The 17,911-nt window shown below is 39.7% G+C and overlaps 1 protein-coding gene across 3 annotated transcripts in view; it reads right to left on the bottom strand.

The window, feature by feature from the left end:
• The window catches only part of LOC121278232 (uncharacterized protein KIAA0232-like), a 90,118-nt gene that overhangs the window by 50,625 nt on the left and 21,582 nt on the right, over nucleotides 1–17,911 (bottom strand). For all 3 annotated transcript variants that reach the window (XM_041188470.1, XM_041188464.1, XM_041188455.1), the window contains one exon: nucleotides 7,287–7,789. In XM_041188470.1, coding sequence (XP_041044404.1) covers nucleotides 7,287–7,517 — 231 coding nt within the window. In that variant the 5' untranslated portion in view covers nucleotides 7,518–7,789. The remainder of the gene's footprint in view (nucleotides 1–7,286; nucleotides 7,790–17,911) is intronic.

Here is a 17,911-nt window from a genome sequence, read left to right as displayed (position 1 = left end):
GCCAAGCCCATGGCTCTCTGGGCCTGGGTAGCCTCATCAGCCTGGAAGGCAATTTGATCCAATACTCGCTCTCTGATGCTTGTAAGATGCCACTCAGGTCCACTGCTGCCCCTTTAACGAACCAGAGGCAAAGTAGTTCAAGGCCACTGTCACTTTCATGGCAGCTGGCAGATGCAGCCGCTCAACCGGCAATGCCCAAGATCCTCTTCCACACAGGCACACAGTAACGCCCTGCCTCAAACGATGCAGCCTCTGACTATACTGATTCACCGACATGGCCAGGAAACTGAATCTTTGGCAGTACACCCTTTGGTGGCTGCAGCACCATCATGCCCCTCAGGCATCACCTCTGCCTCCCTCTGAACCAAGGGACTCCATGCATTGACGCAGCTGTCCTCATCACTACTTGGTACCACATCCAGGGATGGCCTCATTTGCCACCAGTTGCATGGCAACGGCTGTCTGAAACCTGCTGTGCCCTAATGATCTCTGCAGATGTACTTCCCCGCAAAAGCCTCAATGCCTCCACCTGAAACACACTGCGAGTTTGACTTATGCAACGGCTACTGTGTGCCTATGCACAAGCTGCTCTCTGCTTATTCCATAATTTATTCAGTGTCAAGAATGGTTCTTACTTCTCTAGATGGGTCCTGCTGTGCAGCTCCCTCATCTCCTCAGAGGTGCTGCCAGCCCAGCATGCTTCCTGTGCATTGTCGCAAAGTTCTGAATCAGCCTTTAAGTGGCTTATTAACTGCCTTAATTGATGAAGCGCCACTGTTGGGCGGGTTGCCATGACTTTCAAGAAGATGCCTCCACCAAAATTGCGGAGGGTGGGAAGTTGTGAGTAATCTGAATGCTGCTTGGTGCTCCAGCTCTTCCAGAAAGCCTGCCAAATCCACCTCCATCTCAGGATGAGAATTCAACCCATTATTTGAGTTGAGGCCTAAGTCATAATACATAAAGATTTAGCATAGCTTTCTTGCTTTTGTATTCTGTGCCCCTGCTCTCTCAACTCTATTCACACCAAACCACTGACTACCCATCTTCTGCGTCACTGGCTACCCAATTTCCCTTCCTGGCCCCTATGTTCATCAATATTTTTAATGGTTCTCTTTCTTTAGGTGTTGTCCCTCTCTCCTTTCAATCTGCCACCATCAGCTCTCTCCTTAAAAAAAGCCCAATCCTTGGCCCCATTGTAATTGCAAACTATTGCCCCATTTCCAACCTCCCTTTCCTGTCCAAAGTCCTTGAATATATTGTCATTTCCCAAATCCATGTCCACCTTTCAATGTTTGAATCCCCCCAGTCAGGTTTCTTCTCTTGCCACAGTACCAAAATGGCTCATACCAAAGTCAAAAATGATACCTTCTCCGACTGTGACAAAGATAAACTATCCTTCTTTATGCTTCTCACTCTATCAGCAGCCTTTGACATGGGTGACCACACCAGCCTCCTTCAACACCTTTCCACTATCTTCTAGATGGGTGGGGCAGCTCTTAGCTGTTTCCATTCTTAACCATCTTATCAGAGCCAGAGTATCAGTTGCAATGGCTCCTCTTCCCCCAAGTTTACCTTTCGTGTCTCCCAAGGTACTATCCTTAGCTCCTTCCTATTTTTTATCTACATGCTGCTCCTCAGCAACCCTGAAGCAATGCATTAGTTTTTATATTTATGCTGATGACACCCGGCACTATCTCACTGCCACCTCTCTCGACTTCTCCGTTGCTACCAAATATCTAACATACAGCACTAGACAAGCAGAAATTTCCTCCAATTAAATGTTAAGACTGAAGTCACTGTTTTCAGTACCCACTCTAAACTTGGTTCCCTAGTTACCAATTCCTTTCTTCTCCCTGGCTATACCAGACTGTTTGCTATCTTTGTGTCATACTTGACCCCGAGATCTTCTGACTACAAATTTGTGCCATCACTAAGACCACCTATTTCTGCCTCAACAACATTGCCCAGCTTCACCCATCTCAGTTCAGCTGCTACTGAACCCTTCGCTTATGCCTTTGTTATTTCTAGACTTGATTATTCCAACACAATCCTGGCTGATCTCCCACACTCTGCCCTCTGTAAACCTGAAGCCATCCAAAACTCTGCTGCCCGTGTTCTAGCTCTCATCAAGTCTAATTCCCCTATTTATCCTGCGCTCACCTGCCTACATTGGCTTCCGGTCTAACAATGTCTTGATTTTAAATTCTCCCCCTTGTTTTCAAAGCCCTTCATGGCCTCACCCCCCTGGCCTTTATAATTTCCTCCAGCTGCACAACCTTCCAAGGTATCTGCACTCATTTAATTCTGGCCTCAGGCACTCCAATTTTAATCACCCCATAACTGGTGGTCATGACTTCAATTGCCACAGCCCTAAGTTCTGGAATCTGAACCTATGCCTCTCCACCTCGTTTTCCTCCTTTAAAATGTTCTTTAAAACCTGCCACCTTGACCAAGCGTTGGCCATCTGATCTAGTGTCTCCTCATGTGGCTCAGTGACATATTTTGTTTTATAATGCTCCTGTGAAGCAGCTTGGGATGTTTTAATACATTGGAAGTGCTATATTACTATAAGTGCTGTCTTACTATAAGTATCTGCCACTGTCAAAGACTTATGTGAAGCTCCAGCTATTTGTTTCTGCACCTCATTTAAAATTGTGCCTTTTAGTTTATATTGCTTCACATTCTTCCTACCATACGTCTGTGAAGTAAATTTCACTTGTTTCATCATTTCACCAGGTTGTCTGTGCCCTCCTGATATCTATTACTCATTTCAGCACTGTTTATTACATTTCCAAGTTTTGCAAAATTATACTCCTGATACCCAAGTCCAAGTTATTAATGTATATCAAAAAGAGCATTTGTCTAAATATCAATCCTAAAGGGACATCTAAGTACCTCCTTCAGCCTGTTAAACAACCATTCATCACAACTCTCTCTGCTTTGTCTCTTAGCTAGTTTCGTGTCCGCACTGTCACAGCCCATTTCATCCCATGACCTTTTACATTGCTTATAAGTCTTGCATGTCCCTTTATCAAACATCTTTGAAAGTCCTCATAGCACAGCATTAACCCTCTGGTATTTCTTTGAAGAATGCAATCAAGTTTACCAGACATGATTTACCTTGTCAATTAATTCTGTTCTGCATTATGGACTCTACAAGCTTCCCACCACCAACATAAGGTAAATGGCCTGTTGTAACCAGGCTGTCTATTGCCCCTCAAATATGTGAGAAAATAATTTTGCATGTGTTAAGAAGCTTAGAATAAAAGAATACAGTCCAAACATGTCGTGGATACCAACATAAACAGGACAAGATATACCAACTAAATTGGCTTTTCTCATTTTGCTCTCAATATTTTAACAAAGCTATCACTTTGTATTTTAATTACATGCTTCACTTTTTGCAAATGGAGTTACAGCCACTTGAATAAATATTAAATTTTCCAAATTAAAAAAAAACAGTTCAATAGTTTACACACAGAGCATGAAAGAAATCTCGGAAAGAGATGATGGCAAAAGGGGACGTGGAAGTGGGAATCCCATTCAAAGCACTCCCACTTCTAACTCATTGGCCTTGCTTCATCCAGTACTCAACATGCTACCTCATTCTATGATGGCAGAGTTTATTCTTGCACAGATGCATGGGGAGCGGTCTATGATAGGGCCTTCAAGGGCTCAAAAAATTAAGAGGTGTAAACCTAACCATCTGGGCAACCTGGAGCGGTGATCTAAGCAACGTACCTCTAACTGAACCGAAGCCACACATAATGCTTCCCTTCCTTTCCTACATTGTGCATCAAGTTGAAAAAATTATAATTCACCAGATATTTTAACATGGGCGTTTAATGAAATGCTATGTTGTTAAATTTCCTTTTTTTAAATAATGCCACTTTAAGTTAATAGATTAGCACCACTTCCATATTTTCACCATCCCTGCAACCTGAAGGCTAACTCAACTTTCACTTGTTTCATGATGGATGGCAATAAGTGTCAGGACCCATTGCAAGTGTGCAGTGGGTGGTGAGTGGTAGGAGTGAACCCACAGGATTTCATTTATGTTTCACAGTAGGTGTATTAGGGCATACCTGGCATCAGTGCAAGTGGCTGGTCGGGGGATGGGTGCCCCATCTTCATTCTTTTCTTTCCTCCCGTTCGTCTGCTCATTGAAAGATGAGTGATGAGCCCCAATGTTCTCCTTCATCTGCAATTATCTCTGCTGAGAGATACTGTGCAGCACGCAGGAACCACTATCATTCTGGACACCCTGGCGGCCAATAGTGAAGGACATCTCTAGTCATATCAAAGCACCTAAGGCCACATTCACCATTCTAACGGTTTGCTCAAAGACACGCCTGGTGGTCATGTGGCTCTCATTGTAGCGCTCATTGGTGGGGTTACTCACTGGTGTTATGAGTTAAGTCTGATGTGGCAGATCCTTTGCCTCTAACAAGCCAGTCCTCAAATCTGCTCAGAATGAGATGTTGGACTGCCTAGTATGAAAGAATCTAGACAGCTCCCAATAAATCTGATGTAGGCCTGCATGTCCCACTGCACGAAAAAGAATATTCCTTGCAGTTAATAAAAACTCTTGTTGCTGTGGTAGTGGTTGGATCGTCAATCAATGGGAGCCTCTACTTGGAAGAATCCAGCCAGGGTGGAGGATCAGTGTGTCTGCTCATTCTGACAATTGTCATCACAGATATCTGCCACCACCTGACAGGACAACAACAACCTACTATTGTTCTGCAACTGAGGAGTCAAGAAAGCGGAGGGTCTTCTCTAAATTCCATGGTATGGGTAATGCCATCCACTACCTCCACAAGTGCTGATCCCATCACAACTTGTGATCTTTGCCACAAATGGCAATGGCATTCCATGTATGTATTGTCAAACATAGCCAAGCCACCTCCCATTCTGACCTTGTCAATTTCAGATCTTCAAAAGGTTGAAAAAAAATCTGTACTCACGAACCCTCTACTGAACATTTACCAGCAGCAACTGAGACAGCATCTGCAATATGAGCTTTAATTCAGATGGAACAAGGATAAGTTTAAATACCCACCTGAACTGCAGCTCAAATTTACCTCAGTTTTTCCCAGTCAGTTTCTTGAGCCCCAGAAAACCCATCCTAATCAAGTAATATTTAAAATTAAGTTAAAAAAAACTACTTAAAAAGAGCTCATTAACATCTTCCAAGGTTGATAATTGTGCTAAAAAGCACCCAATCACATCCAATTATGAAATTCCCAACTTCAGCGAGTGGGTTACTTGCCAGCATCCAACATGGCTCCTTTAAACCCAGAAATGCATGCACAGGAGCCAGGTTGTACCTTCACAATGAAAAACAAAAACAAAAGCTCTCCCCTGCTCTCAACCCCCGCCCCCCACCTCCCCGCATTGATACAGAATAAACTTGCAAGAAAATTAGCTTATATAATACTAAAGGAGCAAAATAATTCCCAGATTTTACTACCGTTGAGGTCAAAACAAAAAAAGTTTTTGTTAATCTTTTGATGGCAAAACTGAAGTGCAATTATGAAGTTCATAGCAGTGAGGAATTTTAACGATCAAAATGACCAAGTGGTCTAGAATTGGAACTAGCAACATAAAGCTACTTTCTGGGCATTCATTAAGGATGCCACATGAAGCACTCACATGATAATACAACTTGATAATAAGTGATCTGGAGAAAATACATCAAACTGATGAAAAGGCTTAATTTAGTGATCGCAACTATAACATGACGATACGTGATCTGGCATTAACACAAACCAATGTGCAGATTGGCAACTTTTAAAGGGCAACTTCAAAAGGAATAAGAGTGGACAATTTACTCCCTTAATTATGAACAACGAGAATATCTTTTGAGGAAAAACCATTGACCAGATAGGATGATTACACACTAAGAAATAGGAATCAATGATTAAACAAGCATGATCCTAAATAGATTGAGAATAGCATACAAAGTGAGCAAGAAAAAATGAACTCGACAAGTCTGTACGAAGAAAGGTGAGCAAGATCACTAAGAATAATATATCAGGAACTAAAAATTGCTTATAATGGTCCAAGGGGTAAATAAGAAACTTAAAAATTGAGACAGCTGGAAGATTAAACACAACATTAAGGAAATACTTAGAGCAGAACAGCAAGAGGTTTACCAAAGAAGAATTGAGATGCTTTACAAGTGCAAATGGGTTGAAGCTATTGACCAAGCTTTTGGTCACCTCTCCTAAATCTCACCCACATTTGGCTTGGCATTCATTTTCCCTTACACCTCTGAAAGCCTCAAGGTTTTTATTCTTACATAAAAGGCAATATATTAAAGCAAGCTATTGTTGCTGTCATCATTAAATGAATACCTTAGGGAAGTATTCACTAGGAAGGCAAATAACAGTATCCCATCCATCATAGGATATTCCTTTACTAAAATTTGATTACTTTCGTAGGTATAAATGTTAATCAGCCCTGCCCATCTCCCTGTCTTATTCTTGCCTTCATCCCAGACATCCCAATGAAAACCACAAGTAAGATGTTTGGAATTGAATGGAATGTCTTGGTTCATTGATCTCTCCAAATTATTTTAATGACTGCAATGGTTGGTCATAAACACATTATCCAGGAAACCATCATGGAATACTACTTGCCAAAATAGTATCATATTGATACTATTGTTTACCAGGAACCAAAAGTCAGAGATACATTATTGTTTTTGGCCTGTTAAGCTATTTGTTGTATTCCTAGACTTTAGGATTAAAGGAAAAGAATTAAGCCTTTCAGCCTGAGCCTTTTCTGCTATTCAACAGGATCATGCCTGATCTGTACCTTAACTCCATCTAATCGTCTTGGTTCTGTATCCTTCAATACCATTGCTGAAGAAAAATCGATCAATCTCAGTTTTGAAATTTTCAGTTGACCTAGGCTCAATAGCTTGTTCCAAGACTTCCACAGCTTTTTGTGCAAAGAAGTACTTCCTGACATCCGACAGCCAAAAGAAAGTAACATTAACTCTGCATACTGAGGTCAACAATAAAGAAACCCATCAATCAACTAACACAAGTAAATTATCTCATACTTGTTGAAGAGTTTTTTCAGAAAAATATTTAGGTTAGAAAACAACAATTTTATATTTAATTTTTTTTTTTAATTAACAATATCATAGCTTAGAAAACAATGTTAAATCATAGAAGCCTTTTATTTCACAATCAACGGAACTCTAAACAAGCTGCTTGCTAGACTAAAATAAAAATGACTAATTTTGTAATTATAAACAAAGTTACTCTGCGTACCTGTTCCTGCATGTCGTAGTCATAACTGTCATGAAGCAGAAGACTGAGGACGTAACGAGTGTAGATCATGGCATCGATCCCACATTTCTCCAACTCTTGTCCTAACCAGGTCTGCACTGGACCCAAAGCTTGAAAGAGAGACATTTCAGGAGCAGATGTGGGGCCTTGGCAAGAGCTTGGGGATCCCTCAGATGGTGGGCCTTCCACAACAACTGCACAGGTTGGATGCATGAAGCTAAGTCGTCGGCATTCTTAAATCTTGCAGCATTTTCCTTACAGGTATTGAATAATTATCTGGAGCTGCTCACTCCAGGTGTAATGGAAGACCAACTGCTTGGACTACCATTTATACTAGTTGCAAGTAGTCAATAGATGGAAGTCTCACTCTATTGGCATGACCAATGGTGAATGAAATATGATCTCAACTAGCAAAACACTCTCCTGTGTTTGCAAAATTTCAGATGCCTTTCATGATGTTACAATAAGGCTACTTGCAGTAGAGCCTGAAAAATACAATAAGGGTTTGCAAGGGTTACTCTTAAAATCTCAAACTTTGGACCACTATCAATATTGAAATAACGATAATACAATCTAACATGCGCTATCTGCAATTCAGCAAAACTGAACTAAATTCTAGTTGATCTACTTTAGCTTAAGCAATTCTGATAGATAAAATGAAACCATAGATACACAGATCTCATCAATGTTAGAGATTGGAATCTTTAAGTAAAGATTTTCATTCTTTTCATGCTGAATTCAGAATTTTTTTCTTAAAGAACTGAAATAGGTTTGACTTGGTGATTTTTATTTAACCCATTTACTGCAACATGGTTCAAATATTCATAGATAACCAGATAGAGATTGAAAATATGGCAAGGGGCAACAAAACACAATCTGTCACCACTGGGATCCAAATTCAAATTACTCTCTCTATGAGGTGTAACAACTCAAGCAAAATTAGTCGAGAGAGTTTCAGTACCTATATAAAAATTGCAGCACAAATGAGGTAGCTGTTTATATACAGAACTGATTTTTATGGTGGTAAGGCTCAATTTTTTAAATGCTATACATATATAATTCATGGGTGCACCACACACTGGTGATTCATAATGTAAAATGCCACTTGTTTCCTTTATAAACTATTATGAATCTCCTAGTCATTTTTCTAACAGAAATACAACATAAAGCTTTGCTGTAGAGCTTCAGATATTTTTCTATTTATACCAAGTGTATGAGATACAGGATAGTTTGTTTAATCACTTTGACAAATGAATTGTAATTCCTACATTCTAAAAGCAGAAATTATACAATTATAATATTTAATTCTAAAAATGAAAATAATTTTACCCCACATTTTCGGAAAAGAACATAACCAGCTCTTGGGGTGTTGAAAAGACAGTGACTTTTTACTTCATCGATCAAAATGTTATACCTTTCTCCTGCAGAGAAAAGTCAAACCTTCCCTAAAGATAGCCACAACAATCTGCGTTTAACCACTTTCTGTGACTTGACACTACAGCATTTGACATGTTTAGGATGAACCAAATGTACCACTTAAATAACCAGAGTACCCGTTTCCTTTTGAAACCATTAGTTGATAAGCGAGACCCCAACTCCTACAGCCCATGTCAACAAAATGATAGCCCCATCTCCCAATATCCAGCAGGTAATTTAAACCACCCTCCTTATCTGACCCCATACCCCAACCATCAAGAAAAAACTCACCTTGTCAACCCTTAGTGATAAGATGTACTCTGCATCTGCAAGTACCACCCAATGCAATCTATAATGCAGCATATGAACTTTGCAGACCAAAAAAAGTGATATTCATTAGATTCAGAAGTACAGAAAGTTGAAGCTGCATTTCAACAATTGTCAGGCAGTGTGATGTGTGACAATGGTGCATGCTGGGAGTTGTGTTTGGCTCTTTGGTTAAGCTCCATGCACAGCAATACATATGACAAGAAGAAAACCTTAAGCCTCAAGTGGCTGAAAGAGGGAGAAGACTCCAGAAGAAAACATTATTGGAGATTTCAAACATAGAAAACACAACTGCCCAAGTAAACTCAATTATTTTATTCTAAAATATGTCTTTTTTCATGTTGGAATGCTTTTTGTATAATTTACCCCCTTGAGTTCCTGACACGCTAAGTTGGCATCTGAAATTTTTCAAAAAAATTCAACTTTCTGATTTATCAAAGCTTTGTAATCAATTAAGTTATATTTTTCTATCAAGGAAGCAAGTAGCTGAAAATAAAATTTCAGCATAACAGTAAGAGAAATTGATCGCAGATTTATAATAAATAAACGTGTGACCAATCAGGGTAAATTTCCAAGCCTAACACTTTCTACCCAAGGTTATTAGAAGAAATAGGAGAGAAATTGGGACACATTAGTCATAGGGGTGCAGGAACAGTAGCAGATTATTCGGCACCTTGTTTCTGTTCCGCCATTCAATTACATCATGGCTAATCTGTATCCTAACCCCATTGACCCGCCTTGGTTCTACATTCCTTAATATCCTTGGCTAGCAAAAATCTCTCAATCTCAGATTTAAAATTATTAATTCAACTAATATCTACTACTTTTTGTCAGAGGGAGTTCCACACTTTGTATTGTGTTACACCACATAATGCTCCTGTCATTAGTCAGTTATTAGCCATTGTCTACAAAAAACTATATTACAAATGGTATATCCTGTGACTTGCTGAGCAATGGCATGGTATCTCTGCAACTATTTCATTAAAACAGTTTATTATTTCTGTGATGTGCAGAGAGAAGATGGCAGTAGATTCTCCCCTAATTAAATCCCTCAATCAATTTGTCTTCCAAGGTATAAGCATGGCAATGATATAAGAGATTTTAAAAACGTACAGGTAGCATTGGTACTTGAGAACTGCTTTAGCCTTTATAGTTTTAGGTAGGGGTAAGTTTAAGAAGAATTAAGTCAGGCTTCCCAACGCGGAGACGAATTACATTAGTCTCCTTAGAAATGCAAATGTTTGAAACAGCCACCTTAGACTATTCCTTTTGTGCTTACGCCCTGAATCAGTATTGTGATGAAAATAGAAATAGATACATTGTTCTTTTAAGAGATTGGCACCATTTGAGAGCCATTTTTGTCTCTGCCCCATGAAACCTTATGCCAAAAGCATACTTCAGGTTTTTTCCTTTTGTCAGCACCTATTGGTTCCGTTGTCAGAATTTTAGCAAATATCTTCTCTGTTCTGGCATTATTTTCATGTTATTAATTATAGATTTTGTTAAAAAATTTGAAACAATGTATATTTTTGTTGCATTTACACTTCTGTAAAGCAACTAGCATTTACTTATTTTCTCAAAATATTCATGCCTGAATTATTGACAGACTTCTGCTAACTGTATTGTTGCTCTGGTTGACTGCTTTTCTGGTCAATTTGACCTTGGTTTTTGATTGATGCCAGAGCCCAATTTAAAAGCTTTGTATATACAATGTCCGGTTTGTAATAACATTTGCTTTGTTTTCTGAAATTGCATCGTTTCTAGAGTGTGTAGTCTGTTCCAGATCAAACCAGGTTTGTTCTGAATGGTTTATCCCCTGGAAGGAAATTGTGAAGGGTTGTTGGTGTTATCTATAGAGAATATAACTCAAGTTTCATAGTTTAGTCATTTAAGTCATTTGATTTACAGGTACCATCTTGCTGATTTGTTACCTGGCTTTGACCAAATTCAATATTTATTTCCTAAAGTGGAGTATCTAAATTGTTCCTATTCCAAATAAGGTATGATCAGTGCTCTATGTAATTACTGCAGAAACTAGCTTTTAAAAATCTATGCCTCTTATACTGAAGGCTAGCATCCTATCAGTCTTTGATGCTATATAAAAAGTTCAACATTCAGCCCAACCAATTCATGTTGGCATTTATCATTTACACAAGCAAATAGTTCAAATTGCATTACTCACATTGTTCCTATACCCCTTCAACCATTTCTCCTTCATCGACCTATTCAGTCAAATCTCCAATGTCTATAGTGGCTTCAACCACTAACCCTGGATGTGGATTTCACTGCCACACATCTGTGTATATAAAGAAGTTTCTCATATCCTTTATTGTAATTTTATGGCTTTTTACACCTTAATTAATGTTTATATATTTATGTACTGGGTCCTAAATGCCTTTGTCTCGCCTATCATGAACCCCCCACTTTGCCATTCTTGCATCTAGAATGTACGACTTCACACAATGCTTTTAAATTGCATTAGCCATTGCTCTATATGCTTACTTAACCTACTTATGTCTTTGTGATTTTCTGTATTCCTTCATCGCTCACAATCTCCTAGCAAACTTGCACAACCTTCCATCTATTTGCAAATCTAGGAATTTTATACATAAAATGAAAAAGGTAGGACCCTGCAACTACACCATATGATAGTATTTTCCTATTCTAATCAATATCTAAAGACGTTTTTCCCGAATATCCCATTGGATTAATTAGTGACTATTTAATATTTATGGCTTCTAGCTAGCACTCTTGAACCCAGAACCTTGTGACTCAGCAAGACCCATTCCAGAGCTTGAGCACAAAAATCAAGGTTGACACTCCAGTGCACGACTGAGGGAGGACTGCACTGTCAAACCTGCTGTTTTCTTTGGTTAAACCGAGACCCCTATCTGCCTGATTGGATGGGTGGGTGAAAAAGATCCCATGGCGCTATTTCGCAGAGGAGCAAGGGAGTTATTCCTCATGTCCTGGTACATATTTCTCGCTTCATCAACATTACAAAAACAGGTTTTTCTGGTCATTCTCACATCGCTGTTGGTGGAAGTTTGTTGTGTGCAAATTGACAGCTGCTTTTCCTACATTACAACAATGCCTACACTTCAAAAATATTTCACTGGCTGTAAAGCATTTTCAGGTGATGTCAGATAATGTCACTGGACGAGTAATCCAGAGGACCAGGCTAATACTTTGGGGATCTGCATTCAAATCCCACCATGGCAGCTGGTGGAATTCAAATTAAATTCATAAATCTGGAATATAAAGCTCGTCTCTCAGTAAAGTAGCTATGACACTATCATCGATTGTTATAAAAATCCATCTGGTCCACTACTGTCCTTTAGGTAAGGAAATCTGCCATCCTTACCCAGTCTGGCTTACACATTACACCAGACCCACAGCAGTGTGGCTGACTTAACTGCTCTCAGGAATGCCTAGCAGGCCACTCAATTCAAGGGCAACTAGGGATGGGCAACAAATACTGGACATATCAATGATGCTCACAACTCATGAAAGAATTTTTAAAAACCTACTTGATTAATTCAGTAATGGGATAGATAGATCAGTGTCTATGAATTAAGATTCTTCCCACTCCCTCCAAATAATCCTGAAAACCAAATACCACAATGGGAAAGATTGTCCTAGATGTGCACAATTAACTGGTTCCCTAATCCTTGGCTCTACATATGTATGCTCTGCACTTCCCCTACAGGAAGAGTGTGCATTCCATATCAGATGAACAGAAACACTATGCCCGCTTATTTCTCAGTATTTTGGTTTGGAAACTCAAACACAATAATGGAATTCTACAGATGCCTGACACCTATGCATCACAACCAGCTGTTCTTGAAAAATATATTTTGTAGATCGAGGCAAGTATCACCGTTTTATCTTACTATGGCACAAAATACACATAAGCAAATTAACATATGCAACAAAACCAATCCAGCATAACTGAAGTGTTAACTCTAGACGTCATTTATAACAGTACAGTGTAAGAGATTTTTCTTTCTGCAGTTGTGCATTACAGTTCTATCATTCAAAGGCAACGTACAAATGATGCATTCAATGTGCTAATTTGAGCGTTAGGCCAAAGAAGTCTGGGGAAACTTTCATTTGTCAAAACAATTTTGATTAGCCACTGAACCATGATGAAGAAAGTGCTATTTAAGTAACAAAACTACTAAAATATCAAACAGATTACCAAATTAATTCCAAACTACAAATTTTACTTAAATTTGCCTTGATTTTTCTTTTGCTCCCTTCTATTCTCGGTGTTGTGTTTAACAAACTTTTGGTTCACCTTTTTTAAAAAACCTGATTTAAACTACCCTATATCTTATCCCAGGTTCCCACCACCTCCTTATAAAATTTAATTTTAAACCTTCTGGTTACCTATACGCCAACCTTGCATTTTGAAGGTAGAAGTATGCTGATAAAATCTGATCATTTTTAGGTAAAAACTACGTTCAAAAGTTTTCCAATAGAAAGCCCAAACTCAATTAACTCATCATATCACATCATATATAGATTATTTTTTCACAGCAGTGTCCTCCCATTAACACCTGACAACAACCTAGAAAAGTAACTCATCTACAATGTTCAATGGGTCATTAACCATTTTAGCTGCTAAGATACACATCAGTCTTTAACACTGCCAAGTGGAGGTTCTCAATGGCTTAATTAGTAAAGGCATATGTCGCTGAGCTACACAGCATAAACTAAGAATTGATGCAAGGACTTGCTGATCTGAGTTAACTGACTGAAGCTCAATTGGCTCCAATACAAATGATCTTAAGGCCCCTGAGCAAAGCAAAGAAAATCAGTTGTGATTTCTGATCCCATTGATTATCTGACCCCTACTGGAAAGTGCATGTAAACAAAGGACAAGGACGGGATCAGCCTTGCCTGTGATGCCCAAGATTTAAATGCCTCACTATTACACACGATTAAAGCTTACCCAGAAAGTGACCAGTAATACAACAATACTTGAATGCACAACACAAGAGATAGGAGCAGGGATAAATCATAGACGTTAAGCCTGCTCCGCCATTCAACATGATCACGGTTGATCTTGGGCTTCAGTACCACTTTCCCACCCTCTCCCCATACCCCTTGATTCCCTGATGGACAGATTTTTTGGTCTATCCCAGCCTTAAATATATTCAACTTCAGAGCATCCGAAGATGGTGGAGAGTTCCAAAGATTCACATGCCTTAGAGTAAAGAAATTTCGCCTCATCCCAGTCCCAAATTATCATCCCCTTATCCTGAGACTTTTCCCATGCATTTTAGATATGTAAGCCAGTGGGAAAAAACACCCAGTGTCTACCCTGTAGCCGCTTCAGAATCTTGTATTTTTCCACGAGATAATTTCTCATTCTTTGAAACGCTCGAGAATATAGGTCCAATTTACTCAGTCTCTCAGAGGATAACCCTCTCATCCCAGGAACAATCTACTGAACCTTCACTGTACTGTATCTGATGCAAATGTATCCTCCCTTAAATATGGAGACCAAAATGGGACACAGTACAATTGTGGAAAAACTTCTTTACCCCTGTACTCCAATTCCCTTAGAATAAAGGCCAACATGCCATTTGCCTTCCTAATTACTTGCTGTACCTGCATGCTAACTTTGAGCTCCTTGAACGAGCACATCCAAGTCTCTCTCAACTTGTGCTCCAGAACTAGCCGCGCCTCTGACCAAGCTGTTCCAGTACAGCTACAATACTGGCATCTAACTGGCAATGTGGAAAATTACCCAAGTGTGTCCTGTCCACAAAAAGCAAGTCAAATCCAACCCGGCCTGTTACTGCCCCATCAGCTTACACTCAATCATCAAAGTGATGGAAGCGGTTATCAACAGTGCTATCAGGTGGCACTTAGAAATAACCTGCTCACTGACATGCAATTTGGGTTCCACCAGGGTCACTCAGCTCCTGACCTCATTATAGTTTTGGTGCAAACGCATACAAAAGAGCTGGATTCCTGAGGTGAGTGTGATTGCCTTTGGCAGCAAGGCAGCATATGACTGTGGCATCAAGGAGCCCTAGCAAAACTGAAGTTAATGGGAATCAAGGGGAAAACTCTCTGCTGGTTGGAGTCATACCTAGCACAAAGGAAAGTGATTGTGGTTGTTGGAGGTCAATCATCTCAGCCTCATGACATCGCTGGAAGAGTTCCTCAGGGTGGTATCCTAGGCCCAACCATCTTCAGCTGCTTCATCACCTTCATACCATATTAAGGTCAGAAGTGGAGGTATTTGCAGATGATTGCACAATGTTCAGACCATTCGCAACTCCTCAGATACTGAAGCAGTCCATGTCCATATGCAGCGAGACCTGGATAATGTCCAGGCTTGGGCTGATAAGTGGCAAGTAACATTTGTGCCAAGCAAGTGCCAGGCAATGAGCATCTCCAACAAGAAAGAATCTAACCATCTCCTCTTGATATCCAATGCCATTACCATCACTGAATCTCCCCACTATCAAACACCCTGGGGGTTACCATTGACCAGAAACTGAACTGAACTAGCCACATAAATACTGTGGCTACAAGAGCAGGGCCTGAGGCTGGCATATTTGGCATGTAACTCACCTCCTGACTCTCCAAAGCCTGCCCACCATCTACAAGACATAAGTCAGGAGGGTGATGAAACACTCCATTTGCCTGGATGAGTACAACTCCAACATCACTCAAGAAGTTCGACACAATCCAGGACCAGGCAACCCACTTGATTGCCGTCCCATCCACCACTCTCAACATCCATTCCCTCCACCAGCAATACAGAAGTGACAGCAGTGTGTACCATCTACAAGATGCAATGCACCAACTCCTCATTGCAGTCTTTAAGGGCCTGCCCCTCATTCTGAGACTGTGTCCTCTGGTTCTAGCTTCACTAACAAGGGGAAACATCCTATCTACATCTACTCTGTCATGCCCTGTAAGAAATTTGTAAGTTTCAATGAGATCACCTCTCATTCTTACTCTAGAAAATACAGGCCCAGCTTCCTCATTATCTCCTCATTAGACAAGCCGACACTCCCAGAGGTTAGATTGGTGAACATCTGTTGCACTCCGTCGATGGTAAGTGCATCATTCTTTTCTACGGAGACCAAAACTATACCAAAACTCCAGGTGCAGTCTCAGCAAGGCGCTATACAATTGCAGTAAACATCTTTACTCCTGTACTCAAGTCCCCTTGCGATGAAGGCAAATATACCATTTCCCTTCCCAATTACTTGCTGTACCTACGCGCTAGTTTTTAGTGGCTCATGAACATGGATACCCAAGTCCCTTTGGACATCAACACTTCCCAACCTCTCACCATTTAAGAAATATTGTGCCTTTCTATTTTTTCTACCAAAGTGGATAACTTCACCCTTATTCACATTATATTCCATCTGCCATGTTCCTGCCCCTTCACTTAGCCTGTCCAAGTCCCCTTGAAACCTCCTTGCATCCTCCTCACAACTTACATTCCACCTAGTTTTGTGTAAATTCAGCAAATATGGAAATATTACATTTGGTGCCCACATCCGAATCACTGATATAGATTGTGAACAGCTGTGTTCCCAGCACTGATCCTTACGGTTCCTTACTAGTAACAGGCCACCATCCTGGGAATGACCCATTTATTCCAACTCTGTTCTCTGTCTGTTAACCAATTCTCAATCCATATTATCCTCAATCCCACTTGGTCTAATTTTGTGCACTAACCTCTTGTGTGGGGCCTTATCCAAAGCCTTATGAAAATCCAAATAGACCACATTCACTGGTTCACATCTATGCTAATGTAACATTCTCAAAAAACTTCAACAGGTTTGTCAAGCATGATTCTCCTTTCATTAATCTATGTTGACTCTTCCAAATCATATCATTATTCTCCAAGTGTCGAGTTATCACATCCTTTGGAATAGATGCTAACATTTACCCTACTACTGACTTCAAACTAACAGGTGTGGTGTAGTTCTCTGCTTCCTCTCTCCCTTCCTCCTTAAATAGTGGGATTACATTTGCTTCTTTCCAATCTGCAGGAACCTTTCCAGAAACTGTATAATTTTGAAAGATAACCACCAATGCATCCACTAACTGTATAATCACTTCCCTCAGCACTCGAGATGTAGCTCATCAGGTCTAGAGGATTTACCAAACTTCAATTAAATTAATTTGAGTACTACCTCTTTATTAATAATATCCAGTGACACTCACATCATGTGAAACAATAAAAAAAATGTTCCGATTGGAAATCATCCTGCTTTTCACACTTTAATTTTTTTTTAGCAACTCCAGCGTATACTTGAATCTATGAGTAACCAACTCTGAAGGACTACCATCAGTGATGATTGTAAAACAAATTAAATTCAAGACACATTTGACAGGATTAAACTAATTTCATCCCTTTGTTTGATTGTGAAATTACAATCTCCAATTACACTACTAATACAATAAATCTTAATCTAAAACCTCAGCCTACATCATTGTAACCGTTTCATTTCCCTGAAAAACACTGGTTAAGCTTTCTGCTGCATTATAAACTGAAATTAGACAGGTTATTTTGTCCCTGTCCCAAGTGAAAGGACTGACATCCGATTCACTGAACTAACTACCTAGTTTCCAGCTAAAGAATAATGATTTTCAACTTAACTGGAGAACACAAATAGCCTGACAATTCATGATGCTTCTTTGGCATCACTCTAGGGTTTCCACCTTATCAGAATCTGGTAGTTTACTTGTCTATTTTTTCTTATAATAAAATGAAGATTATTGATCTGTCTTGATATATGTAGCAATGAGTCACAGGTCACTGAAAGGTCAGTTATTGTGAAGTGGCTCTTTTCACTGGTCACATAGCTACCTATTGTCGA

Source organism: Carcharodon carcharias, chromosome 1 (genome assembly GCF_017639515.1).
Source record: "Carcharodon carcharias isolate sCarCar2 chromosome 1, sCarCar2.pri, whole genome shotgun sequence".
NCBI lineage: Eukaryota > Metazoa > Chordata > Chondrichthyes > Lamniformes > Lamnidae > Carcharodon > Carcharodon carcharias.
The sequence above is the reverse complement of the archived record's forward strand: the minus strand, read 5'-3'. Positions and strand labels throughout refer to the sequence as shown.